The sequence below is a fragment of the Odocoileus virginianus genome, chromosome 31, assembly GCF_023699985.2.
Source record: "Odocoileus virginianus isolate 20LAN1187 ecotype Illinois chromosome 31, Ovbor_1.2, whole genome shotgun sequence".
In the NCBI taxonomy this organism is placed as follows: Eukaryota; Metazoa; Chordata; class Mammalia; order Artiodactyla; family Cervidae; genus Odocoileus; species Odocoileus virginianus.
The window spans coordinates 4,096,439-4,124,139 of record NC_069704.1 but is presented as its reverse complement, the minus strand read 5'-3'; the positions used below and the strand labels follow the sequence as shown (position 1 = coordinate 4,124,139).

Genomic DNA, 27,701 nt, shown 5'->3' with positions numbered 1-27,701 from the left:
GAGTCTATGAGATTAAATCCAGAGGCAAGTAAGTATAGGTTCAGAGAGAAGAAGCAAAATCAGTGCGGATACTGAGGGTCCTATAACAGAGAGAACGATTATCTCGGTAGCTGGAATCTTTCATAGACACCAATTAAACACTGCGTGGAGCAGGAAGTTCGTTAAAAGCTGACATGGGCTCAGAAGCTATGGCCCCGGGACTGAAGCCTGAGGTGGATGCCTCCAAGAGATTTTCATCTCAACAATGTGCAATTACATTGTGCTTGGCGAGAGCCTGGACTGCTGGGTCAAGGCCACATGAATATGAGAAGTAAAAATAAACCAAGGACCAGGAGTCATTGTAAAATGCCAATAATTATACCACCTGCCCTCAAGTTCAAGTTCCATGAATCTCCCCTGTCTTACTGTACCATAACCTCTACAAAAATCAGGACACCCTGTTCTGATCACTCTGCCCTAGTCAGTGCTAGGAATTTCTCTCCATCTGACTGAAGTTAACAAACTCTGGGAAGAGTTTATTTTTGGCCCCCCCTTTTTTTTTCTCACTAGGGTGCATTTCCCAAAGTAAGGGACTTAACAACAGATACTTGCAGAATTTGGACACAGGTCAATTAAAGACAATCTTCATCTGCAGTTTCCATTTTCCTGCCTGGACTGTCACAGTCTGAGGGCCTGAATTTTCATCATGCTCTGTTCACACATTCCTGGAATGATCTTGGACAAGTCACTCCACTCCCTCTGACCTTAGTTTCTTCTTATGAATGAGGAAGGCAATCTAACCACATACAATGCAATGTGTGAAAAATCTGTAGATGTATTGATATGGCGTGCTTGTGTGCTAAGTTGCTTTAGTCATGATCAACTCTCTGCGACCCCATGGACGGCAGCCCGCCGGGCTCCTCTGTCCAAGGGGTTCTCCAGGCAGGAATATTGGAGTGGGTTGCTGTGTCCTCCTCCAGGGAATCTTCCCCACCCAGGGATCGAACCCGTGTCTCTTGCATTGGCAGGTGGATTCTTTATCACTAGTGCCACCTGGGAAGCCCATTTATATGGGGGTGGGATACAACTGCGAAATACAGTGTTGACATGTTTTGGGGACCCTGTTCCAAGTAAAAAATAATTTGTCTGTTCATTGAGCACATTTTTTTGAATAGCTCCTGTGTGTCAATTACTGTGCTAGGAAGGTACGCTGCTGCTGCTGCTGCTGGGTCGCTTCAGTCGTGTCCGACTCTCTGCAACCCCATAGAAGGCAGCCCATCAGGCTCCTCCATCCCTGGGATTCTCCAGGCAAGAATACTAGAGTGGGTTGCCATTTCCTTCCCCAAGGTACGCTCCTAAAGTGACTAAAAAGCTGGGTCCAGATATATACGTGGAGCTGCCTGCCTTACAGGAGAGACAGGTGTTAATAAATGGATAAAAAAAGATATAGGGGTAAACTGAGTTTGGGACTTCATTTGGGAAATCAGACTGCTAGGGAAGCATCTAAAGTAAGCCCCTACACAGCCTTTCAATGCAAAGAACACAGGCTTTTGAGCTGAGATCTGCAGGGTGCATAGCATCTACTGCAGGTCAGGAAGAAAGAAGGCACCTACCAGGCAGCGGGAACAACCTGTGTGAAGCCTCAGGTGGGAGAGGGTGCACATCTAGGGCCGTAGCTGAGTGAGCCAAGAAGGGGTGTGAAACACGGAGCCAGAGGCCGGCAGGGCCAGACCACGGCAGACTTGCAGGTCATCTTCAGAGTCTGCTCCTAAGAGCAGGGATTGGTCACCAAAGGTTCTAAGCAGGGATGTGGCAAGATCAAATGTGCTTCTTAAGTAACAATTCTGACTACCTCCTGGAATAAAGACTGGAAAGTGATCTGAGTAGATTTGGGGAGACTCCGCTAAAAGGCTATTGCCATTTGAGGCCAAAGAAGATCTTGGTTTGAACTGTAGGCTTCTCATGAGATGTGACCAGTTAGCATCATCAGAAAGCAGTGCGGCTCACAGACTTAATTCCTGTTCTTCTATCAATATTTTGTACTTCAACAGTTACTCTCCCATTCCGTGGGGGTGATATTTCTCCTAGGAGCTGGGAAGGGCCTCAGAGAGCCCCAGCTGTTTTCAAATTGTTTTAGCAAAAATAAAAAATCGCCTTATTTTCCCAAATGAGTTTTAATGAGAATTCCCATAAAGAAAATGGATAAAGAGCTGTTCTGGGTAAAGGTGAGGTGTGACCTGTTCTTTATTCAGGCTGTCCCCATCCCTGCAAGGCTGGTTTTTTTTGCACTCAATGTTCTCAACCTAGAATATATGGTGAACTTACAGGCTCACACAGGGCCCGGGCCAGGATATGAACTCAGGTCTTCTGGTTCAAACAAGTGTCCTTTTCAAAAGCATATCCTGAGGCTAGATAATGATGCTGTGAAGACAAAGACCCCTTCACAATGACCTTTAAGTGCCTCCCAGTGTCTGGCATAAGGCGGGAGATCGGGAAGTCAGTAAATGCTTATGGAATTGCACAGAAACCAGCAGAATTCACTGCTCAAGTTGAGTTTATGCTTTTCTTTTTTTCTCTCCCTTCCTCTTTTTTTTCCTTTCTCCCCCTCTCTTTTCCATTCTCCCTCCCTCCCTGCTTCCTTCCCTCCTCCGGAATGAGAGGTGTTTCCCACCACACTGCAGTTAGCAGTGCAGGCAGGGGATCATCTTGTCTCAGGAGTAGATAGAAAAGCACAGATGTGATACAAACAACTCTGCCTGGGTTTGAATCCTGCCTCTCACTTGTTATGTAAACTTCATAGTGATTATGAAGCAAGTCAATTAACATCTCTATGTCTTAACATTCTCCATTCATAAGATGGGATGAATGACACTGCCAGCTGAGTTGTCATGATGATTAAATGAGGTGGGAGTGTGCAGGATGGTGGAAATGCCTGAAAGTGGTGAAAGTGAAAGTCACTCAGTCAGGTCTGACTCTTTGTGACCCCATGGACTATACAGTCCCTGGAATTCTCCAGGGCAGAAAACTGGAGTGGGTAGCCTTTCCCTTCACCAGGGGATCTTCCCAACCCAGGGATCGAATCCAGGTCTCTCACATTGCAGGCAGATTCTTTACCAGCTGAGTCACAAGGGAAGCCCAAGAATACTGGAGTGGGCAGCCTATCCCTTCTCCAGTGGATCTTCCCGACCTAGGAATCAAACCAGGGTCTCCTGCATTGCAGGTCGGTTCTTTACCAACTGAGCTATCAGGGAAGCCCCCTGAAAGTGTTGCCTTGAGCCTAAACTTAGTCCCATTCTCTTCCTGATGAATTTAATTTCAAGTTCACCCAGCTTGCAGAGCCCCTCTCATAGAACACTCAGATTTTACAAAGTGCTGCCAGACACACCATCTCAGGGGAGCCTGATATGGCCCTCAGAAGCAGGAGGAGGAAATGATTATGTCTGTTTTACAGAGGAGAAAACCAAGATTCAAAAAGTCTAGCTACAGTAGTGACAAAACTCAAAGCCCACTTCCCAGTCTGTCCCCTCTTTTAACTGCACAACATAAGGGTCTCCCGGTAGTGAGACAATCCACAGGGACCTCCGCGTGGGTCCTGCCTGCCTTTCTCAGACACGCCCAGCTGCAGTACTGTGGCCTGACTGTAGCTGAGGTCCTGCACGGGCGGAAGAAACGCACACACCACCCCTGGGACCCATCACGTCGCCTCATACACGCTGGGAACCCTACAGGCATCTGGTGAGGTGCTGAGCTCCCTGCTGGCAGGTGTGGTCTGGAACTGGTCCTGTGGCCCTCACCTGGACGGGCGCTGATCCTGGGGGAGGGCTGTGTCCTGTTTATCTTGTGTCTCCAGAGCCCACCCAGGCTGAGTTCTCTGGAAACACTGGCTGCGTTGGCCGCCCTGAGCCTGACCTCCTCTCGCCACTTCGAGGGCTGTGTCTGCCTTGTCTGCCTGGGCTCCAGCACTGGTTCAGGGTTCCAGGACTGGGGCCATTTCCTGAATCTCAGTGCTCTACATTAGGGCCGGTGGAACTCTGTTCCTGGTTGACTCCCACCCCCAAGGCCTTGATGAGCCAGCCCTGCCTGTAACATCATCAGACACTCACGCCAAGGTGCCCCAAGCAGGCAGAGCCTGCTTCTGCTCACTGCCTGGAGCCAGCACCAGCCTCTTGACCACTAGCCCCACCCGTAGGGTCGTCAAGGCCATTCCAATCCTGCCACTTATCTGCCCTGTGACCTCAGACAAGTCAATCCCATCTCTGCCTCATCAGTTTCCTCATCTATAAAACAAATCCAATTGCATCAGATTGTGTGAGGATTAGATGAAAAAAAAATATATGTCATCATTATCATCAACACTCAGACTCAGTGACTGCTACTGTGGGCTAAGCAATTTATATGCAAAAATCAGTGCCTGGTAAAAAGAGGCCACCTGATGTGAAGAGCCAGCTCATTGGAAAAGACCCTGATGCTGGGAGAGATTGAAGGCAACAGGAAAAGGGGATGACAGAGGATGAGATGGTTGGATGACATCACTGACTCAAAGGACATGAATTTGAGCAAACTCCGGGAGATGGTGGAGAACAAGGAAGCCTGGTGTGCTGCATGGGGTTGCAGAGTCAGACACAGCTTAGTGCCTGAACAACAACATGTATTAAGTTTTTTCCATGTGAGGCCCTGTCCTAAACGTTTAATGTGGGTTCAAGCATTTAATCCTCAAGACAGCCCTACACATTGGCACTGTTGTTTGCTTCATTTTAGAGATGAGAAAACTGAGGCTTAAAGCTGGTGGATAACTTCCCCAGGGTTATAAACTGAGGACGTGATGAAGCTGGGATTTGAACCCTGGCAATCTGACTCCAGAGTCTTTAGTGAGCTGTACTGCTTGTTATAATAGATGTTCAGTAGGTGTCTGTTATTGTTTTCTGATTTTTATTATTATTATCATTCATCTTATTTGCCCTATTTACGGAATAGTCACCCCTAGCTCCAACTGCACTCCATTTATCCTATGGTACTTAATCTCCAAAAAGGATTCCTTCTGCACTCCCACCCCCACCCCACACCTCCCAATATCCACACCCTTGAATCTCCGCTGGGCTTTTGGCCAAGAGAATATGGTAGAAGGGATATTCTCTGACTTCAAAAGCTAAGCTGTAAGAAGACTTAAGATTTCCTCTTAGTCTCAGGAGACTGCCACATTTCAAGAAGCCCAGGCCGTGTGAAGCAGGCATGGGCGGGCCAGTATCACCGGCCACCGCTGGAGTGAGCCATCGTGGATGTCCAGTCCAGTCAAGCCCCCTGGTGACCCCAGCCCCAGCCAAACTGGGGGAGCCCAGCTGCACCCAGTCAGTCTACAGAATCCTGAGAGTTTACAGTAAGCATTGCTTTGAGCCAAGAAGTCTTGAGTGAATCGTTTGGCAGCAGTTGATAACCAGAACACTCCTGGCAACAATTGATAACCAAAATCCTTCCAGTCCAGTATTAGGTTCCCACACGCCTTGAAACCAAGCTGCAGTTACCTAGATTTGACTTCTCACTAAGTTTTCGAGGCAAACACCTCTACTAAGTAACAATAAAATAACATTTATCGCCCTTGGGTATGTTATTAAACTGTGTGTGCCTCAGTTCCCTTATCTGTAGAATAGAAACAGTAGGAGTCCCTAGTTCACAGCACTGTAGTGAGGGGAACATGAGTTAGTCCCAGGAGATGCTCAGAGCAGCGCCTGACCTTTAGAATCCATATACAGGTATGCCCTGCTTTTCAAAAGTTTGCTTTATGCCGCTTCACTTTTTATTAATAACAAAGAACTACAAAAGACCTAACCAAAAGAAACCCCAAGATTTTAGCTTTCTTGAAAAAAGGTAACTGCTTCTTTGCTTTGTACCATTTGAGCTTATGAAAGGTTTGATGGAAACACTCTACCTTCTGATAGCGGGGGGAGCCTGTACTGAGTGACGTCTCTCTATCAGCTGAGACAGGCTTTTTGAATTTTAAAATCTTAATCCTGATACTTAACCTGAAGGCTAGGGGAATTCCCCCTTGTTCCAAATGAGCTGCAGGGAGTTACATAAAGCCTCGTGGCTAGAAAAGGGGGTCAGGGTTTGGACGCAGTCTGCGCTCTTTCCCCCTCCCCACTCCACCCCCGCCTCAACACCGCCGCCCAGCCTTCCTGGCAGAAGGGACAGCACTAGCTTGTAGACTCAGCGCCCATGGAGCCCAGGACACAGACAGCTCACGGCAGAGCAGGCGGCTCATTAGCCATTCCAGCCTGACCGGCCCCGGTGGCCGGGGTCCCCCGTGTCAGCGCCTCTGTCTGACACAGCTGCATGGCGGGGAGGTGCCCTGCCTGCTGCAGTAAGAAAGCTCATTAAAGCCTCCGATTCGCACGGCAGGAAGTGGCCTGCCGCCAGCAAGGAGGCCCAGCTCTGCGGGGAGGGCGGCGGACGCGTCAGCACAGAGCACACGTCTGAGTCCCCGCCGCCCGGGATCCAGGGTCCAAAACGGCCATGTGAAGAGAACCAAGCGACTTGCTCACATGGAATCCACAGGTCCTCTCCAGATGTGGGGGGGGGGGGGAGGTTCTGATTCAGGAGGGGAGATGGCAACACTGCGAGATCTTTCTTTGCAGGTCCCACCGGTGGGAGGACACGTCTAGCTGTCTACGCCTGTCGTCTTGCAGAGAAGAGCACGTTGTACATATAGACCTCCACACTCAGAGCAGAGATGCCACCTGCTCGAGGTCACAGAGCTTGCCGAGGGTAGGGTGTGATCTCACCCAGGCCCCCGATTCTGCCCCTCTCCCCTTCCCCTCCAAGGCCCGGCCAGTCCTCTCTCCTCTGGATGCTCCCCGCCCATCCGAGCCTTCCCCAGACCCCATGTGCCTGCGGTGCTCGACACTCTGTGCCCTGGACACGCTGCTCACCTTTAATCGTGTGTCTTCCCCACATCTTGGGGCTTCTGGACTTACCACTTCATCCTGTAGACTGACAACCAGCAAAACTGATGCCTGCATTTGTTTAGAGTCTGTAACCGTTAAATGTTATACGTTTGCCCAGATGTGTAGCCAGTGTGGTCCACCCAGGGGATGCACCATTCCAGCACTTAGGGATCGGGTCAAAAGCCACCTCTCGCGGGGCCTAGGCTCGATTATATCACACCAAATCCATACATTCACTTCATGGCAGATAGATGGGGAAACAGTGGAAACAGTGGCTGACTTTATTTTTGGGGGGCTCCAAAATCACTGCAGATAGTGATTGCAGCCATGAAATGAAAATACGCTTACTCCTTGGAAGGAAAGTTATGACCAACCTAGATAGCATATTAAAAAGCAGAGACATCACTTTGCCAACAAAGGTCTGTCTAGTCAAGGCTATGGTTTTTCCAGTGGTCATGTATGGATGAGAGAGTTGGACTATAAAGAAGGGTGAGCACTGAAGAATTGATGCTTTTGAACTATGGTGTTGAAGAAGACTCTTGAGAGTCCCTTGGACTGCAAGGAGATCCAACCAGTCTATGCTAAAGGAGATCAGTCCTGGGTGTTCATTGGAAGGACTGATGTTGAAGTTGAAACTCCAATACTTTGGCCACCTGATGCAAAGAGCTGACTCATTTGAAAAGACCCTGATGCTGGGAAAGACTGAAGGCAGGAGGAGAAGGGGACGACAGAGGATGAGATGGTTGGATGGCATGACTGACTTGATGGACATGAGTTTGAGTAAACTCTGGGAGTTGGTGATGGACAGAGAGGCCTGGTATGCTATGGTTCATGGGGTCGCATAGAGTCGGACACAACTGAGCTACTGAACTGAACTGAACTGAACTGAAATCCATATGTTCAGGTCCTCACCCCAGTATCTCTATATGTGATTCTGGAGATAAGAACATCAAAGAGGTAATTAAGTTAAAATGAAGTCACCGAGATGAGTCCTAAGCCAACAGGTCTGGTGTCCTTATAAGAAAGGAGGGTTAGGATACAGACACCCAGAGAGAGAAAACCCCGTGAAGACACCGGAGAAGATATCCAGCTACAAGCCAAGGAGAGAAGCCTCGGGAGAAACCACGCACTCCAGTCTCCTCTAGCCGCCAGAACTGGGAGAAAAGCATCTCTGTCGCTTAAACCGCTCCATCTGTGGCACTCTGCTATGGTGCTCCTAGCAAGTTAATACATGTGGGGAGCACTCCTGACCGCCAACAGAGCCCCCTCCGCACTCCTCCACTAAGAGGTCTCTTTCAGGACACTGTTACTGTGCTCATTTCTGAATCTCCCCCAGGGCCTGATGCAGGTCACAGACGCCCAGTGGGTCTAAACAGAAGCCACTCGTGGTGGCAGTCTGGGCATCTGCGCAGATGACACGGGACCCCTGCCCTAGCCCCTCCTTCTGCAGCATGCCAAAGGGTGAGCCGCTGCTGGCCGAAATTCCACTTGTTTCACAGAATAAGGGTCACAAGCGAGATGCAAAGCAAAGGGGTCTAAGCTGGGGGAATGGGGAGAAGAGAGATGAGCCCGGATAGGTATACAAAGAAACTGGGATCCAAAGAGTCGGACACGACTGAGCATGCATGCACGCACACTGGCACAGAATCTGCTAAGTGAAGGTGACTGAGCCTCAGTCTTTTGAAGAGTGGATCTACTTTCACTGGCCAAAACTGAACACGGAACCCCCAAATATGAAACAGATGCAAGCACTGTTGCTCCGGCAGAAGCAAGGTGGACAGACCCCCAAGCCTGCCTTCTTGCTCTCCCATGATGCCTGCATGAAAACCCTGGAGACACGGATACAGAAACCCCCCTGATGTGGCTCATAAATGCCCTGGGGGAGCAGAGTCTAAGAGACTTGGATTTGAATTCTGAATCTGAATCCTCCTGAGAGAGTAGACAGATCCTAGGTGCTAGGAGGGCACGAGCGCTGTGAGCCTTGCTCACCCCCATCTTCTCCATCATTCGTCAGAACACCTGGAACATGGCGAGCAGGGATGGTGTGATGCTGAGGCTCGCAAGGCAAGTGGGCATTTGAGGAGGCGCTCCCTCTCAGGGAGGACTCTGCCCCTGCGTGCCTGGGGAGGGAGTGCTCCCTTAAAGTTCTCAGGGTAGGTGCCTCCTTTGCTTCACTCTACTCCAGGCCCTGATCAAAGGCCCTCAATCAGTAAGTCATTCGATTCATTCACTAACCTAGTTTCTTCACTACTAAGATGAGGATGCTAAAAACGGCTTTGCCAAGTAATTTTAAGGTTAGATAATACATTTAAGCAACCAGAATAATGTCACATAGCGGTCGGGGCTATTGTTAATTTCCTTCCTCAGTGAGCTGGATCAGACAACAGATATGCTGAAAGTTCAGGGTATTTTCCAGCAAAGGGAAGAAACCCAGTCCCCCAGGGTCAGCAGGGGAGAAGCCCGAGAAACCGTGGTTCTGGACCACGCAAGGCCGGGTGTTCCAAGTGCATCCTCCACCCGGCGCCCGCCTCCTTCCCAGGTCTGAGCCTGCGGGGGCGGCGGGTGGGCCAGCACTCACCTCTCTCTGGGCAGCTGGTGGCTGGGGTTGTGGCGGCAGCGGACACTGAGGCCGAATAGCTTGCGGGCGGCGCGCTGGATCTTCTGCCTCTGGGCCTCCGTGGCGCTCTGCAGGAGCTTGTAGCGGTTCTGCAGGTCCCAGTCGTTGCCCCAGTGCTGGTGGATGCTCCCGATGGTCAGGAAGTGGTTGCTAGGGAGACGCTTCATGAACGATTTAAACTCATCTAGCAAGAGACAAAGGCCAAGGAGACGGGCTGAGCATGACATTCCCCATCGGCAGCTGCCTCAAATGCTCGGCCCTACCCACCAGGAAACAGGCCCGCGCTAAAGCCAACTCCTTGGCGGCCTATAAACATGGCACCAGCCTGCTCTGCTCCTGGCACATAGTAAAGAGGCCACTGCGCTTTCAATGATGGGTCTTTTATCAATACTTTGCTGCATCCCGCATCCTTACTTCAGACAGGGTTGCCCAAACTTCTATCATTTCAATGCCAGCTTTATAATGGTATTCACATATCACTTGTACTTGTCTTACTTAATATTTTCTTTGAAGTAATTAAACCACATTTTTACCCGATCGACAAAGAAAATCACTATAACATGCATTTGGTAGGATGGGAGCTGTAGAAATAAGGCTGTAAAAACAAATATGATGAAAATGATAATAACAAATTCCAGCCAAATACTGTGGCCTGCTGGGTGACTGAAACCCATGCCTGGTCTCAATCTGAAATGTAGGGAAGTAGCAAGCGACAGTGTGAAAGGATATTAGCAGCAACTGAAATGTTCTCTGATGTGATCTGCAGACGGACAGGGAACTGACACGGATCCCCTCCCTGCTGTGAGTCCCACTCTCACTGGAAGCTGTATGTGTAGACTGCCTTTCCTTAAGTCACAGTTTGGGAAACTCCAGTTTAAGAGATGGGGACACACTCCTGGTCTCCAGGGTTCCTGCCTCAGGTTGGGATACTCAGTTTCAGCGTGTCAGCAGGCGCCACAAGGTGACACAGCCTCAGGAATTATCTGGGCCAGATTTCTTGTTCTACATTTGGAAAAACTGAAGCCTCAAGTGGGAAAATGATTTTCTGAAGGTAGAATAGTCCAGGGGTAACAAGAGGAAGGATTAAAACATGAGCTGTTGTTTTCTGATCTAATACTTACCCTCACCCACTCCCCAGTATTGGAAATATTAGTGAATTAAGGAGTTAACTGTCTTGCAGGAAAAAAAAAAAGCCTAACTAGTCAGAATGTCTATCCATCAATCATATCTATCTATATCCGAACCTTAACACTTTCACTTTATGTTATAAACCCCACACAAAGAACTTCCCTGGCGGTCTAGTGGTTAGGAATCCATGCTTCCACACAGGGGACATGAGTTCGCTCCCCAGCAGGGGAACTAAGATCCCACCTGCTGCACAGTCAAAAACAAACAAACAAACAAAAAACCCAACCTACGAGGAAATTTCAGGTCTATTAGGCATTCATTTTAAAAAATGCCTTCAAAGCTTTCAACAAGCACCAAGCTCAGTCTTCAACACTCAACACATGTCACTGATATTTACAGCAAACGCCTGAGACGGGAGCTTCTGGTGCCCTCCTTCTACAGAAACTAGGACACAGAGGAGTTAACGAACTTGCCACGGTCATGCAGCCAGTAAGTGGCAGAATCAGAACTCTGGGTGGCTCCAAACATGTGCTCTTACTTAGCATATCTACTTACTCTCAACACATAAACAGGGCCAGCAAATTGGGAGCAAAAACTGTGCATTTTTAATATATTTTATATTAAGGTGCTAAAAACAGGAGCCTCTGACTCCTAGAAGACCTCAGCACCTCGTTACAGACAGTCAGACACGCAGGAGTTCAAGCTGATTCTTAAACTGTGGACGGCTGTATAACCATGATTGTTATACAGTTGTTATTCAACGCCTCAGGTTTCCCATCTGTCAATAACAGCATCTAATCCAAATCTACAGAGAGTGACATAGGACGGCATCTGCCTAGTTTTCAGAATCCAGAAAGTGCTGAGCGGATGGTTGTGTAAGATGGGAAGGATGACTGCAGCGAGCCGGCTGGAGGCAGGGGACTGGCCCTGATGACTCCGGCGCTTTGACCAGTCCGGCTCTCCCCTCAATGCAGCTCATCTTGTAAAGGGCTCTGTTGACCTCGGAGATAACAGTCCTTTCAATGAACCAGAATTTGGGTCTGATGGGAGCATCTAAACAAGCTTATGCTTACCAGGGGAGAAGCGGGGTGGCAATAAACTGGGAGCCTGGGCTGACATATCCACACAAGCGTTTATCAGATAGAGAGCTAGTGAGAGCCTGCTAAATGTAAAGAGCACAGGGAACCCTATTCAGTGCTTTGTAATGGCCTATATGGGGAAAGAATCTAAAGAAGAGTGGATACATGTACATGTATGACTGATTCACTTCGTATACCTGAAATTAATGCGACATTGTAAACAACTAGTCATCAACAGAAACATTTTTTTAAGTGAAAATGATTTAATTTCTTGACTAAAACTCCTAATAAAAGAGGCGTTGTTGTTTAGTTGTTAGGTCATGTCCGACCTTTTTGCGACCCCATGGAGTAGATCCCTCTAGGCTTCCTTGTCTGTGGGATTTTCCAGGCAAGTATGTATGCTGGAATGGGTAGCCATTTCCTCTTCCAGGCAATTTTCCTGACCCAGGGATCGAACCTGAGTCTTCTGCATTGGCGGGAGGATTCTTCACCACTGAGCCACCAGAGAAGCCCAAAGGAGGCACAGACCCCTATTTACGTGTATAAACCAGGTCCTATTTGACCACTAACACTCCAGCCATGGAGGAAGCAATGGCTTTGACCTTTGACCAGGCATTACTCCGTCCAAATGACCTGGTCCTGAGTCATTAAGGTTACGGGTTGCAAAGGAAAGGAGGAAAATACACATATACAAGCCGCATTTCGTGCAGATGGATGGGTTTGTCTTCATAGGCACAAACATTTCAAAATGGATAAGTGCAGGATATCTGGGGGAAATGTGCTTTTGTGGAGACAAACTGTGACACAGCAATCATTTCTGCGGCCTTTTCAGCTTACTCTGCAGCATCTCTGCTTTCTGCATTTCCTCCCCCCGCCTACCCACCCACCTACCCTAAGTGGTTTCTCTTCCTTGGGGAAAAGGATTCTATGCTAGGCATCCCTACTACATGTGCACACAGCCGACACCCACCTCTGCTTTTTAGCAATCAGTAGAATCTCTTTGCAAAAGCATTTTATCAAAAGCTTCTTTTTTTCCTTTTCTTTTTTTTTGAGACCAAATACTCATCATAACACATTTCCATCATGAAGCTCTCCTCTTTCATAGATTCCCAGGATTTTAAATGGACTAATGGGTGCAGGTTCCTAAGGCATCGCAGCTCCACTGGGTGACCCGGTAAGAACAGAATCGTGGATGCTTTCTGTGCTCCCAGAGCTGGAGCGGGGGGCTCGGAGTTCAAGGAAACCAGTGGTTTTCAAACACAGCGCTCTATGGCTCAGCTTCTGTCTGCGGTACACTGTGGCTCCAAGGTATGATTTTGTTTGATCAAAGGGTTCCTTGGAGAAAGATTTAAATAAATTCAAATATTTAAAACAAAAACATGTCCTCTCATTTATCAGATGAGTGAGCTCAGGCCGGGTGTGGGGGTTGGGTGGGTAAAGTAGAGTTAATGAGTTACAAAAGCTGCTGTGAGCGCTGGATGTGGAATCAGGGCTTCCATTACCAATGCTGCCACTTACTGACTCTGTGGCCCCGGGGAGACACCGGTGCTTGGCGCCCTCCCTCCTCTAGAACACAGTGATATCACTACATGCTTCAGCGCAGTGTATAACAGATTTAAGGAATATAAAGTTGTGCTAAAAATAGAAATGCTCTATACATATGTCCATTTATTTAACACATCTCTGAGAACATATTAAATGCCAGATATCCACTTGGCATCTCTACTGGAAGTCTCAAGGGTTCCCAAGTTTTTCACGTCCAAAACTCAGTACACAGTCTTCTTTCTAAACCTTCTGGGGTGGTCTAGCTCTGTGAATGGTACCCACATCCATCAGACTGCTTAATGAAAAACCTAAAAGTCCTTGGAGCCCACCTGAAGACCCTTCCTCCAACTCTCAGAGCCAGTCTACCATCAAGTCCTGCCAAGTTTTCCTCCTAAACTTCTTGGCATTGGCATCTCTGCACGTTTCATTTTTACTGTCTGTGCCATCCTCCTATCCCACATCGCAGCCGTGTCGCTCCTGGGTGCCTCCCGCTGGCCAATCTGCACTCACCCTCTGAGCCCTGCACACACTCAGATGCTGACACCCTCCCTGGAGGGGCCTCTCCTGACTCCCTGGCCACACCACCCTCCGACAGCACGCAACCTGCTCACAGGAGCTCCTCAGTCCACACACACAAATGATTAACCTGTCACCACGAGCTGCACAGTTAGATGATCAATGCCAGGATGGCCCATCAACTAGAAGCTCCATGAGGCAGAGATCCAACTTTGCACCTCACCTACTTTATGGCCTCGGTGACTGTCCTCCCCCGAAATGCATTTCTCTCAACCACAAAAAGCAGGAAATGGCCAAATTACCTGAAAAGTGACTTCCAGCTATGACAGGCTGAATTCTTTGGCTATCTACATCAATATCTACACATATATGTACATATATACATACCCATATTTGCACGTGTGTGTGTGTTCATTTATTTGGAGAGACATGTAGACACACACTCACACACACACTCACAGACTCAGGAATCAATACAACCAGCTCTGGCTCCTCTCTCCAGAGGCTTCCCCTGGGCTCCGAGGCATCATTCTGTCTGTCGTCTGGGTACCACAGAAGCCGTACATCACAGGACCACAGACTTGATTATGTTATTCATTATTCCACTCGGTGGAGATTTATTGAGTGCCTCCTCTTCTGACAGCTACTCGAATGGGTCTGTACCCCCCTGAATGAAAGGCTGGCGGGGAGGGCGGCGGCTGAGCGGACCCCCCCTTTGGCCATCCTGCCGCCCGCCGGATCCCGGGCCCGCGGCCCTCCGTGCAGCGGTCCCGCGAGGCTGCCTACCTGAATTCTCCAGGTCCTTGTAGGCTTCGGCCCACGCCTTGGCCATGCCGGCCAGCGTGTACTCCATGACCTGGATGTCGGTGATGGGGCAGTTACACTGCGGAAACTCCTCGGCACACTGGCATCGGCACTGGCTGTTCTGACAGACGTACTCCCCCTCGCCGTTGCACATGATGTAGCTCAAGGCCGACTGGACGAACTTCTCCTGCAGATACTGAGGGAAGATGATCTGAAGACCTGGAGGAGAACGGCGAGAAGGAGGAAACGGAAGGTTACAGAGGAGGCGTTCCATTAAGAGTGTCAAGGGGTGACACGCAGGACTCTGAAGCTGCTCGCTTTCCCTCTGTGCGCTGTGACCAGATGAGCTCTGGGCCCGCCCAGATCCACGCAGGGCATCGCTGGCAAGGCCTCCAGCTCCCTCGCTTCTCCTTCAAGCCCTCAGAGTGTGATCCTGGCCACCTTTGCTCTCTCCATACGCAATTCCGTGATATTAGCACTGAAGCCAGAACCAGATCCCTTAATACACCTTTTCCATTGTGGGAGAAAGCCCTTATTGAAAGCACAAGCTCACTGTTTATTTTTCCTTATTCCCTTCATTTCTCTCCTGTTCCTTTCTCCTAATATTTATGAACCTTATTTATGAAGCACAAGTCCTGAGCTAGGTGCTACGTCTATAAGAGGGGGAAAAAAAAAAAAGACACGATCTTTGCCCTGGGGGACTTTACAATATAATCAGCAGGCACAGACAACACACCTCATCACAACACAGCTTTAAGGACCCAGGGCAGAGCTGGCCACACGCGGCAACTGGACAGCTGAGGCAGCGTTAGCACTGCTGGAATAGCAGGGAAACCTCTGGAGAGGAAATGATAGGTGGGCCGGTTGAAAAGTGAATCATTACGTAAAAAAGAACTACGAAGCATATTCGAAAGAGATGGGGAGCAAGAACTAACATTTCACCTGTCTGGGAGCTGCTGGGAGGGACGTGAACTTGGATGGGTGGGTGGGCAGTGCTGGAGGAGGGCAGATGCCAGAGGTCAAAGGTCTTTATTATGTGCGGAGGAATTCGGACTTTATCCTGTGAATAATGGGATACTTTGGTAGTTTCCCCAGGTAAGAATGACATAAACAGAGTTACATAACTTAACAGGACCACCGTATCATTCACATGTACACGCAATGGGATCGGGGAAGACTGGCGTCCGATTCATTTTCTCTCCTTTGCTTAAAAACGAAGAAGGCAAAGCTCACTGAGGGGAAATGGGCCGTTCACGGGTCTAAGAGGAGTACTCCTGACCACACGGCATGGTCTTTTCTCTATGAAGTACCCGACTAATCAGAGTCCTGATCCTGAGGACCAATGAAGGAGAAGGATTTATCTTGGCACGAGCGCGTCTCTCGTATCCGTGAGATGTCAGCACAGCAGGCCATCGCCGATGGTGCCCCCAAAAAGGACAACTCTGGGCTAAACTAAATCATTCCAGCACTTTCACCTGGGACGTTTCTCTCCCCCTCACTTGGAGCTGCTGACAGGTTTTGCCGCCGATGCGTACTGGGGTAGTGGTTTCACTGCCCACTGTGCAGAAGAGGACTGTGCTCTTCGGACTGAAATGTTCTCCTCATTCACGCTTCAGGGACACCCCGCATCCTACTCATCAGGGATCTGCTGAATAAATGGCATTTCTCTCACTCGCGACTTCACAGTGGCGTCCCTGGACTTCTTTCTCTTGCTTATAAATTATTTAAAAAACCCTGAAACCCGTCATTTCAACCTATCATCATATGGCAGCTAAAAAAGGTCTATTTTCAGAGGGGCCTTGTGAAAAAGAAGATGGTGTCTCCAGCATGCCTTCTGGTAGGAAACCATAGCACAGTAAAGAGCTGGGTATTGCTAGAGTCAGGCTTCCCTACTGACTGCCTAAGTCCTCTCAAGTTAGCTAGCCAACCTGCCAAAGGCTCCACTTTCTCTTCTCTAAAATGGAGATAATTTCAGTACCTCCATCAGAGGGTGACTGAGAGAGCTTAGTGACATAATTCTTGAGAATTGTCTAGAACAGTCTCTGATACATAGCAAATGATAAATGTGCTTTATTCTTATTCTTGATGATGATGATGATGTCATTCCTCTGATTAAAGTTTTTTAAAGTTACAACAGAAACCTCAGGATAGATGAAAGAACAATTATAGCTGTGACTATTTAATCAGAAGGAAAGATACCCAGAATGCAGGGTGGAGATACCTGGAGAGCTTCCACAAGAAGTGGGGTTTAGAATTCTGTGCTGTTGAACCAGCACTGATGGGAGGGCTATTTGGAAAGGTAGATCCTTTGTCGATACGCACAGAAGGTGTTCTAACAGGCAGGCTGGGCAGCCGGGGTGACGGTCCACCACAAGGCTAGGGGTGCTCCACCCCAAGAGCAAAGGGTCCAAACGAGTTTGAGTCACTGCCTGCAAGGGCTCCCGTACGGACGCGTAAGATGCAAATACAGAAAGGCAGAGCAGACCAAATCCAGCAGTAACATCCTAGACCAAGTCTGCAGTTCTTTCAGAGTAGGCACTATTGAGTCATTTTATCTGTATCACCATTTTTTGCTTCCAAAGCAAAGTTTATTTTTAGCTGATCCCAATCCCCTATAGGCATGTGAGTCCATGGACTGGGGTTAAGTTTCTGTTGCTTAAAGAAACTCTATAGACTATACTCTCAGTCCTATTTTTCTAGCTTGCTCATCATTTTCTTTCTCTCTTTTCCAGGGGATAAAATATTCTATTCTTGGTGCTTGCCCAAAAGGAATTGGGGGAGAGGGTTTTTTGAAAATTGCGTCAAATCATTTTTCTGTCTGGCAAGGATACAAAACGCGGTCTTACCTACCCCATTTAATGCAACTGAAAACAGATGAAGTTTGGGGCTGGGGGGTTTCTGGGAGCAGCTGAAATGCAAAACTGACTGCTCTTTAAAAATGGAAACCCAGAACCTGCCAAGCTGACTCCGAGGCGGAATCTCCTGGGCAAATTTGAAAAGAGAATAATGAAGACATAGCAATTAAAAAGCACTTTTCTGCGAAATGTCATTACTATTTAAAGTTACATAACCATTTCTCCGGCAGCGGAGGTTCACATAGCAGTCACCACCGGAGTCGTCTCCCTGTGACCTGTGTCCAACAAAGAGGCCCATTGCTGGGCGCCTCCAGCATGGGCGCCGGAGTCCTGCCCGCTTCAATGGGAGCTGTAAATAATGTGGAGGGGGATTTGGCCTGGGGATCCGCCATGTGAAAGATATACAGCTGCCGGCTGGGGTGGCATCTCCTGTCCCCTCAGTTCCCAGAGACACACACACACACACACACACACACACAAGAAGAGGAAAACTGAGAAAATGAGAGAGAAAAAAGGCCACCCTTAATGCCAAGCATATAAATCTGGCCTCACAAAACCCAGGAAGGCAAGAGTTGAAAGTTCCATTTGCACACCAACTCACCCACGCTAAACATATGGAATCTGCCCCCCCCCCCCCATCTCATACTTACCAAAAAAAAAAAAAAAAAATCTTGTTATACTTTAAAATGGAACATCCGGCTGTCGCAGGCAGCGGGCAAGGCCGACGTGGGAACCCTCACGGCACCCACCTGCCCTTTTCCTGATTTCCGGCCCGCCGTCCTTAGCCCCCTCCCGGCTCGCCTTCAACACTCATGCCTCCCGGTATCTCTGTCTTGCACGCGCAGCCTCTGAGAGCCGAGGTACCCTGTCTTCCCTCCGTCACACGAGAAGATGTCTCTGATCCCTCGGCCCCCTCCTTTCCCCTCTCCGCTGTTTTCCAGGACGCACCAGGCACCCTGCCCTTTTGCAGTCCTTCCTGTGTGCCAGGCTTGTTCCTTCTACATCTCTGCACTTGTCTTTCTCTGTGCTAGAATATTCCTCTCCCAGATCTCTGCCTGGCTCCCGTGTCCTGCCATCCGGATGCGCCCAGGCCACCCACGTTAAGATGCCTCTTCTATTTTCTTCTCAGAACTAGCTTCTGAATGAAATCATTTTATTTTTTTGTCTTCATTTTCTTTATTTTCTCCCCCATTAGACAGGGGGCTTCAGGGGGACAGAGGCCTGTCTGCCCATGACAGTCCGTCTGAGCTTAAGTTACGGCCAAGCCCCGGGGAGGTTTCAGATGTTCATTTGTTGAAGGGCTATCCTCTTTCTCATTCCAATTGGAAAGTCCCTGAGAACTCGGAGGCTGTTAGAGTTGAGGACATGTCCAGAGCTCCACAACCATAGTCAAAGACTCAGGACTCGACACTGGGAATTCTGGCTGAATTCTGAAATTCTAGCCGGTCCTTCTGTGACTCCAACGGCAAGGGATGCAAACTGAGATGAATGCCTGCCTCGGGGTCCCTGGGTGCCTCAGGCACCGAGGAGTCTCTGGGAATGTCTTAGCCTGCATGAAACTCAGTTTTCTTGCCCGTGGAGTTAAAATCCCAATAAACACCTTCCAGGGCTGTTGTGAAGAGTAAATGAGGGGAAACAAGGCATAAACCGCACTTCAGCAAACATCTGACTGTTATGGACTGAGTATGTCCTCTGACCCCTAATTTCATATGTTGAAACCCCAACACCCGAGGTTAGGTTTAGACAGGGTCAGCAAGGTGGGGCTTCCATGATGGGGTTGGTTGTTCTAGTTGTCATTCAGTCGCTAAGTCATGTCCGACTCTTGGAGACCCCATGGGCTGCAGGAAGCCAGGCTTCCCTGACCTTCACTATCTCCTCGAGCTTGGTCAAGTTCATGTCCATGGAGTCGGTGACGCCATCCAACCGTCTCATCCTCTGTTGCCCACTTCTCCTCCCACCCTCCATCTTTCCCAGCATCAGGGCCTTTTCCGCTGAATTGGCTCTTCGCATCAGGTGGCTAAAGTATTGGAGCTCTGGCTTCAGCATCAGACCTTCCAATGGATATTCAGAGTTGATTTCCTTTAGGATGGACTGGTTTGACCTCCATGTGGTACAAGAGACTCTCAAGAGTCTTCGCTTTTATAGGAAGAGGAAGAGACAGGAAGCTACTCTCCCTTTCTCTCTCTCTCCCCGCTCTTCCCCTCCTTCCCTCTGTGAGCACACGCTAAGAAAAGGCCATGTGAGCACACAGTGAGAAAGCTTCTAAGAGCCAGGAAGGTGTCTTCACCAGACACTAAATCTGCTGGCACCTTGACCTTAGACTTTACAGCCTCTAGAATGGCAGGAAATAATGTCTCTTGTTCAGACCACCCAGTCTACGGTATTTTGTTATAGCAGCCTGAGCAGACTGAGACACTGATAGAATTAAGTGCTCAATAAATGTTAGATTCTTGCATTTGCACCCTGTTGGAACATAATCCATTACCTGGACCAAATTTGAGCCCTTCTTGGAAAAAATCCTTCTTAAATAGCCCCAGTTGGGCTAGTAGGAAAATGCCAAGTGGGCATTTTGTCTTAATAGCACTATAGTATTTATTGTAGGTCTTTATTATTATCATTCCATTGTTTGTACTTCAACGATCCTTCCTTCCTTCCTCCCCTCTCCCTGCCATCTGTCCTTCTATTTCTCCTCTCTTCTTTCCGCACATATTGCTTAAGCCCTACTGAGTGGCAGGCACTGTGCTGTGGATACTGGGGCAAATACGGCAGGCACTCCCTGCCCTCGCTGACCTCACAGTTTAGGAGGGAGACAGACCTGTAAACAAGCTGCTTGGATGCAATGAGCCCAGGGCTCTAGCAGAAGCACAAAGGCGCTTGGAGAACACGCAGGAAGAACACCCAGCCCAGCATCGAGCAGGGGAAGTGAAAGGCGCTCTCCCAGAGAAGTGGCATTTAGGCTGAGACCCAGTGGATTAACAGGGGTCAAGGGATGGGAGATCCACAGGAAGAGTGGTCTGGAGAGTGCAAACACCATGTGCAAAGGCCTTAGGCAATATTAGTCCTTCCAACTAAGAACCAGCTTAGCCATCACCTTTCTGTCTGATTAAGGTTCCTCTTTTTTTCAGTCGTTCAATTTTTTCGAATTTTTTAGAGAAGAAAATAATGACTCTAATGCCTCAGAAGAGACCAGAACTCTGAAGGGAAGACTGACGTGGGGCAGATATGTGTCAGCTCATTAGAGGAACAGCACTTCATACAACAACAGGGGTCAAGGATCCTTGTCATCACAGGCTGGGAGTGGGCCTGGGATTCAGGAAAAGAAGCAGGCCCTCTGTGTGGCTGGATTCCAGCCACTGCCGGGGCGCTAGAGCAACAGAGCTTCCAGGGTAACCTTACACTGGATCCCTGGAGACCTTCAGCTGTCAACACTGCTGTGTAAAGCAGGCGCCTGGATCAGGGGCAGTACTCGGCGAGCTGAGGAACATTTCACGTCTGGAAAAAGGACCCTGAGAACAAAAGCCAAGGTGCTCCTGAGATCTGGGGAGCCTCGGCCCACCTTCATCTCCGACTCACTTTTGTTGACAGGAACTCTGAGCCTCTTTCTCCCTCCTTCAACGAGGAGTACCTGAAGAACTTCTGGAGGAGACTTTCCTCTTTTCTAAAGACACAGAGGGGCCACCTGGATATTCAAAACTAAAGCTCAGAATCCAAGAGACAAAGGCTTTAACTGATGACTCAAACAGAGAGAGAAGCATAACGTCTGGTTAACTAGTGTTTAATAAATATATTTCAAATATTAAATAAGTCAGGCATCTGTTACAGAGATGAAAGAAAATAAACCTGGACACAGTAATTATGGGTGATTCTGCGATGCGGGCAGAGTCCTGAAACACAAGCCTGGCCTTAACAGATAAGGAAGGGCGACCCCAGAGCTCCATGGAGTGGGCATGCCTTGAGCAGAGATGGGTCGGTGTGGGCATACCTTGGGTCCGTCTAAGTCTTGTTCAAGGCAAGGGGGATAGCTTCCTGTTTTTTCCTCAGCTTTGTTGTATTTTATTCTATATCCAAATTGCCTAATATAGTAATATTTTTGATGAATTTGCTCTTTCCTGACCTATTTCATTAAATATTAAATGCACGCTGTCTTACAGGGCTAAGAGGAAGAGGGAAAAATAGAAAAGAGGCTCTATTTTGGTTGAGATTAAATATTTTTCTATCCTGTTCTTGCATCAGAGCGTGGCCCCCTGTAGATGCCTCAGCGCCCAATAGGAGTCCCAGCTGTTGTCTTGTGCCGGCTAAGTTCTGCCTGTCAAATTCTGTCCATTTCTGAAAAGCACGAGGTGAGGAGAACGACAACAAGGACTCTACCTTTTGCAAAAAGTCAGCTTGACCCCCTTCCTGTGAAAGCCCAGGGATTTCAGACTGGCAGATAAAGGACTTTATGGCTTCGGCAGCCATTCTGAACCCCAGTGTAATGAAGGCATGCAGGTCAATTACCCATCTGTTTGTGTTTCTATTGCCGTGAATTACAGTATCCATCGCTGACAGCTCATTGGAGTGGAATGGAAATAAGACGATAATTCACCAGGTGAAACTGTGCAGAAAGGGCGAAAAGGCTATGATCTCATTCAGAAGTTCAGCCTTGTCTCTATGACCGGTCATCTACGCTCTGGGAAATGAAGAAAGGCAGCTACCTGGGGGGAAGGTGGGCGGGTCTGGCTCCCCCTTCTGCATAGAGTGCCCTTTTGTCTTCTCAGGTATCGTTATCCATCTGCAAGATCTTAAGGAGTAGACTTGGAAGCATTGGAGGAAAGATACAGATAAACAAAATCTCACACAATAAAATGAAAACCTTTTTAACTATCAGAAGTTTTGAGGGATGAAACAGCTTGCCTTAGTAGGTGAGGGCTTCTCATCACTGGAAATATAGAAGCAGAATCTGAAAGTTGACATTGTAGGGATGCTCCAAAAACCCATTCTTGCATATTCAGTGCCCCTCCCTGCAGAGTCCTCCTTTGGAAAGAATGATACACCCCCACCCTCTCAGTGGTTCAGACAGTAAGGAGTCTGCCCACAAAGCAGGAGACAGGGTTGATCCTGGGGTTGGGAAGATCCCCTGGAAGGGAATGGCAACCCACTCCAGTATTCTTGCCTGGAGAATTCCACAGACAGAGGAGCCTGGCAGGCTACAGTCCATGGGGTCCCAAAGAGTTGGACACAACTGAGTGACTTTCACATTCACCCTCTGAACTCAGATAGGTCCCCATGGCACGTTTTGGCTAATGAGATGCATGAGTGATACATGTGACTCCCAAAATGAGGCCATGAGAACCAGCAGAAGCATCCCTCAGCTTCTCTTTGCCCATCGCCACCACAGCAGCCCCGCTCCATCTAGAGGCCACGCTGCTCTCTGCACAGAGGTCCTTCTTCATTCTGTGAAGCAGAATCACACCTGACTTGTGACTACGAAGCTGAATCAGTAAGAAATGAATACTCACATTTGCCAACCACTGGGATTCAGGGACTGTTTGTTAGCACAACATAACCTAGCATATACTGACAGATACAGGAATTGGCAAACTGGGGCCATGAGCCTATTTTCACAAATTAACTGTATTGCAATGCAACCACACCGATCGAAGTATCATTTACAGCTGCCTTCACATCACAATGGAGGAGTAGAATAAGTTGCATTAGAGACTGTGTGTGACCCACAAAGACTAAAATATTTACCATCTGGCTCTTTACAGAAAGCATCTGCCAGCCCCCGAACTAGTTGATCATTATGATTTTTTGAACCTTGATTTTCTGAGTCTATTCTGTGCTGGTCTTATTTCAATTATTAAGCAAAGATCGATTAGGCATGTATTATGTGCCAGGCTCTCTTTCAGGTGCTGGAGAAAAGGTCAGAAGCAAAATCTGTGCTCTCTCAGAACTTACCTTTCAGTGGGAGAGGTAATCAGAGGAGAATTTAAACTGGCAAAAGGGACGGGGGCAGGGAGACTTCTAAATGACAATTTTAACTTGGAAAAAGAGAATATGGTCTTTACTATGAAATCATGAATGATAAGGAGGCCAACATACCTTTTTTTCTCCAACATACTTTTAAAATTCAGTTTCATAAAATTGCAACATGAAGATACCCTTGAAACTGAAGAAGAGGTTGAGTCAATTTAAATCTAAGCTTCTTCACAGAATTCATGATGAAACCCAAACTACACCTCGAAGTCTCTGTCGCCTGGTCCCTGGCTCAGCTGATGTCCGTGGATTCTTCTATCAACTGCCTCTCTCTCTTTTTTGCGACATCTTGCACCACCACCACCTCTGTCCCCAAAATGCAAGTTCTCTCTGTTCAAACTTTGGCTCCAGGTCTTATTCACTGTGTGACCTTGGGAAGTCAAGATGAAGAGGCTTAACTTCTCTGATTCTCAGTTTCCTCATTAAAGTTCATGTGTAGGGTTGGTGTAAAAGTTAAATGAATAATTTTCTACCTTGATTGTGGTGGGATCTTGATTACATGATTGGATAGGTTTGTCATATTCATAGAACTGTTCACCTCAAAATGGTGAATTTTTCTGGATATGCAAATTCTATCTCAATGAATTAAAAAACAAAATCAATTGTGTAACCCATGTGAAGCTCATGGCATTAATGTGAGTGAGTGAGTGAAAGTCACTCAGTCGTGTCTGACTCTTTGTGACCCCATGGGCTGTAGAGTCCATAGAATTCTCCTGCCCAGAATACTGGAGTGGGTTGTGGTTCCCTTCTCCAGGGGATCTTCCCAACCCAGGGATCGAACCCACGTCTCCTGCATTGCAGGTGGATTCTTAACCAGCTGAGCCACCAGGGAAGCCCCATAGCATTAATACATGACAGTTATTTCAAGTAATGTTATTTTCTGTCCTCACCCTGTTTTCTATTGCTTTCCCTGGAAGCCTTTGGCAATCTGAGGTGCTCCTCTGTAGACAACCAAAAGCACCTTGCATGTATCTCAAATTCCAATAGTACAGGTATTGCATCATATTTTGTATGTTTATATTCATCTTCCTGCTGGTCTGTGAGCTCCTCCTTGAATGCAAGGGGTCATTCATCTCCCACCTCCTTGTCATCTGGCACATGAGGGGGTACCCAGGAAATAACTTTGAACAAAGGTGAATTTAGAGAAAATGTGCTTGAGAGAAGATTGTGGGTCTCTGTTCTGGGCTTGGTACATCTCACCTCTCTAGAGCTCTTCCTCACGAGCAGGTCCTGTGCTATCTTTCCTGACATCATAGCTTGAAACCTAAAGTTATTTTAACTTCAGCTCAATACTGTTAAGAAACATCTGAGTGAAAAAATGCACAAATCAAAAAAAAAAAAAAAAAGAAAAACCTTCTAAGATAACAATGATGGTAAAAGACTTGGCCACTAAACTCAGCACATATTTTGTTTGGGATCCATTGTTACAAATTATGATTCTTGAGAACTGTGACTGGCTTCTATGTCTTTGCATTCTTTCCACGATATCAAACACAAAACTAGATCACAGTACGTGTGCAAAAATAAAGCTGCTCAATTCTGCCATGCTTAGAAAAGTCCTTTCACTATTGAGACAGACAATGTACTAGATGATAGAGATACAGAAAATTAATAAGACGGTTTGACCTCAAGGGGCCCCAGTTGGGTAGGAGAACAAAATTCTTAAATGTAGAATTAAAATAAAATATACACACATTTCAGCAGAAGGAATAAAGAAAAGCCTTCTACATTTGTAAGAGCAGAGGAAAAGTTATTTTGGACAGGATTTAACCCAAATGATATTATATTAATAGTTCAGCATTTGCCAAGTTGTATGACCCAGAATCATAGATCTGCACATGTGACCAAGATCAAATGCATTCAGGAAACTCTGTGTATTTAACCCAGCTCGTGAGTACACATTAGCCCAGTTAAGGCACTGAGAAGTCATGCAGTAAGGGAGTGTGGTTTACGTTGCTTAAGCCAGTGTTTCAGAATTATTGAGCTTTTGTTAAGTGTCTGTTTCATAACAAACAGCCCCCAAATCACAGTGGTTTACAATCACAAAAGGTTTATTTCTTGCTCATGTTTCATGTTGGCTGGGCTTTGGCTCTGTCAGACATCTTCTTCGGATCGAACCTGAAGGAGTGGCCTCTCTCAGGCATATATGCCACTCTGATAATAGAGGGAAAAGGGCGAAAGCCAAACCAGGCAGCGTCTCCTAAAATGACGCATGCATTATATTCCACTGGCCAAAGCTAGTCACATGGCCAAGTCCAATGTCAACCTAGCGAGGTGTATACATCTCCTGCAGCTCAACACTGCCTGTCACATGGCAATGTATAATCCTCGCAGGGGAAGAGAACAATGGGGCCAGGCAATCCAGCACAAAATAAATTTATTTTTGTACCAAGGCTTATTTTTTTAAAAATTTAATTGCTGTATGATCCAGCAATTCCACTCTTAAGGTATATATTCAAAAGAATTCACCCAGGTATTCAAATAAAAACTCCAACATGTTGTTCATAGCAGCAATATTGATAAAAAGGCAGAGACACCCTAAATATCCATCAACCTATGAAGGGATAGACAAAATGTGGATATGGATATCCACACAGTAGAATTCTGACTCAGTCATAGAATGAAGTCCTGTTACATGCTACAATATGGATGAGCCTTGAAAACATTTCGCTACATGGATGACGCCAGACACACACACACACATACATGTCATATGATTCCAATCATACAAAATGTTCAGAGCAGGCAAATCCATAGAGGCAGCAATGCGATTAGTAGTTGCCGGGAACTGGAAGGAGTGAAGAACAGAGAACTAACTGTCTAATGGAAACAGAATTCCCACATGGGATGGTGAGAAAGTCCTGGAACTAGTTGCACAAAACTGTGAATAGGCTTAATGCCACTGAACTGTGTGCTTTAAAATGCCTACAACATTAACCTCCGCTATGTGTATTTTATCACAATTTAAAAAACTAAGATTCAAAGCAAATTGATTTGATAGTTCATATAAATTTATATCAGTAAATATATACTGAGCACACACCCTGTAAGTCAGAGCACACACTAAGTAAGTAAAAACTGAATAATGAGCAAATTTAAAAGGATATGGATTCTTTACTTTCAGGGGTCTTAACTGAAATTTAGTGGCAAATATGAACAATTGTGCACATTACAAAAGGTAGAATGTACTCAGAATACAGTGTCACACAGCAAAAGTACTATACCTGTGGTGCCAAAGAAGAACTTAATTCTGCCCAAGATAAATTCTGACGGGTAAAAACAGATTAAAAACAAAAGATAAAAAAAGGCACCTTGTTTTAAGAAAGTCAATATATTAATTTCCATGGGTGATTTAGGTTTTGGCCATCCTGATGCCTGATTTCTGTACAATCAATGAGACCAACAAGGAATCGAGTGGGACGTGGTGGTTAAAGTAGATCAAACAGTCTCATTGATCACACTGACCAGTCAGGATTTCTGCGCTACACACTTGGCCACAAGTTTATTGAAAGCAGAGCCTCACATGACCACACACCAAAAGATGAACCTGTAACAGGCCTTCCCTCAACACAGCTTGGAGAAGGGAATGACAACCACTCCAGTATCCTTGCCTGGAGAATCCCATGGACGGAGGAGCCTGGCGGCCTACAGTCTCCGGGGTCGTAAAGAGTCAGACACGGCTGAGCGATTAACACACATGCAATACACCTAATACTCCATCAGCGTACCCAGCTCTTTCTACAAAGATCTGTGTACTGAGTCACCACTTTATTCCAGATTTCCCCTGGTCAGAGGCAGCCCTTTTTATCGTCATCTACACCTGGAATGTTGCAAGGCTTTCATAATCAGTCTGTTCTAAAGGTATTTTGATCTTTTATGGCTCTGGATTCTTTTGAGAGTATGAGAATAGCTATGGAAATGGCACGCCTACGCACAGCCACAAGTTGGCAAGTAATTTTAGGAAAATCACAGACTTTCAAAAGTCAACAGCAGAACCTATCAGCACACAGAAAGGGCTACATAACTCCCGGCTCCAATAAAGACTGTGATTACGATATATGCTTCAGGTTGAGACACGGTGTAATTCATACTTAAAGAGCACTGGCATTGCGTGGACATGGGCTCAAATTCCTGCTCTGCTGACTATAAGATAGGTAATTAATTTCTGTGAATCTCAATTCACAAAACTGGAAAATGGATTGTGTTGAGGTTTCCATGATAG

At 47.2% G+C, this 27,701-nt stretch overlaps 1 protein-coding gene across 1 annotated transcript in view; it reads right to left on the bottom strand.

Moving 5' to 3' along the window:
- The window catches only part of BRINP1 (BMP/retinoic acid inducible neural specific 1), a 191,719-nt gene that overhangs the window by 19,359 nt on the left and 144,659 nt on the right, over nt 1-27,701 (bottom strand). Inside the window, exons 6-7 of the mRNA XM_020881105.2 lie at nt 14,589-14,825; nt 9,496-9,718 (exon numbers count right to left, since the gene is read on the bottom strand). Coding sequence (XP_020736764.1) covers nt 9,496-9,718; nt 14,589-14,825 — 460 coding nt within the window. The remainder of the gene's footprint in view (nt 1-9,495; nt 9,719-14,588; nt 14,826-27,701) is intronic.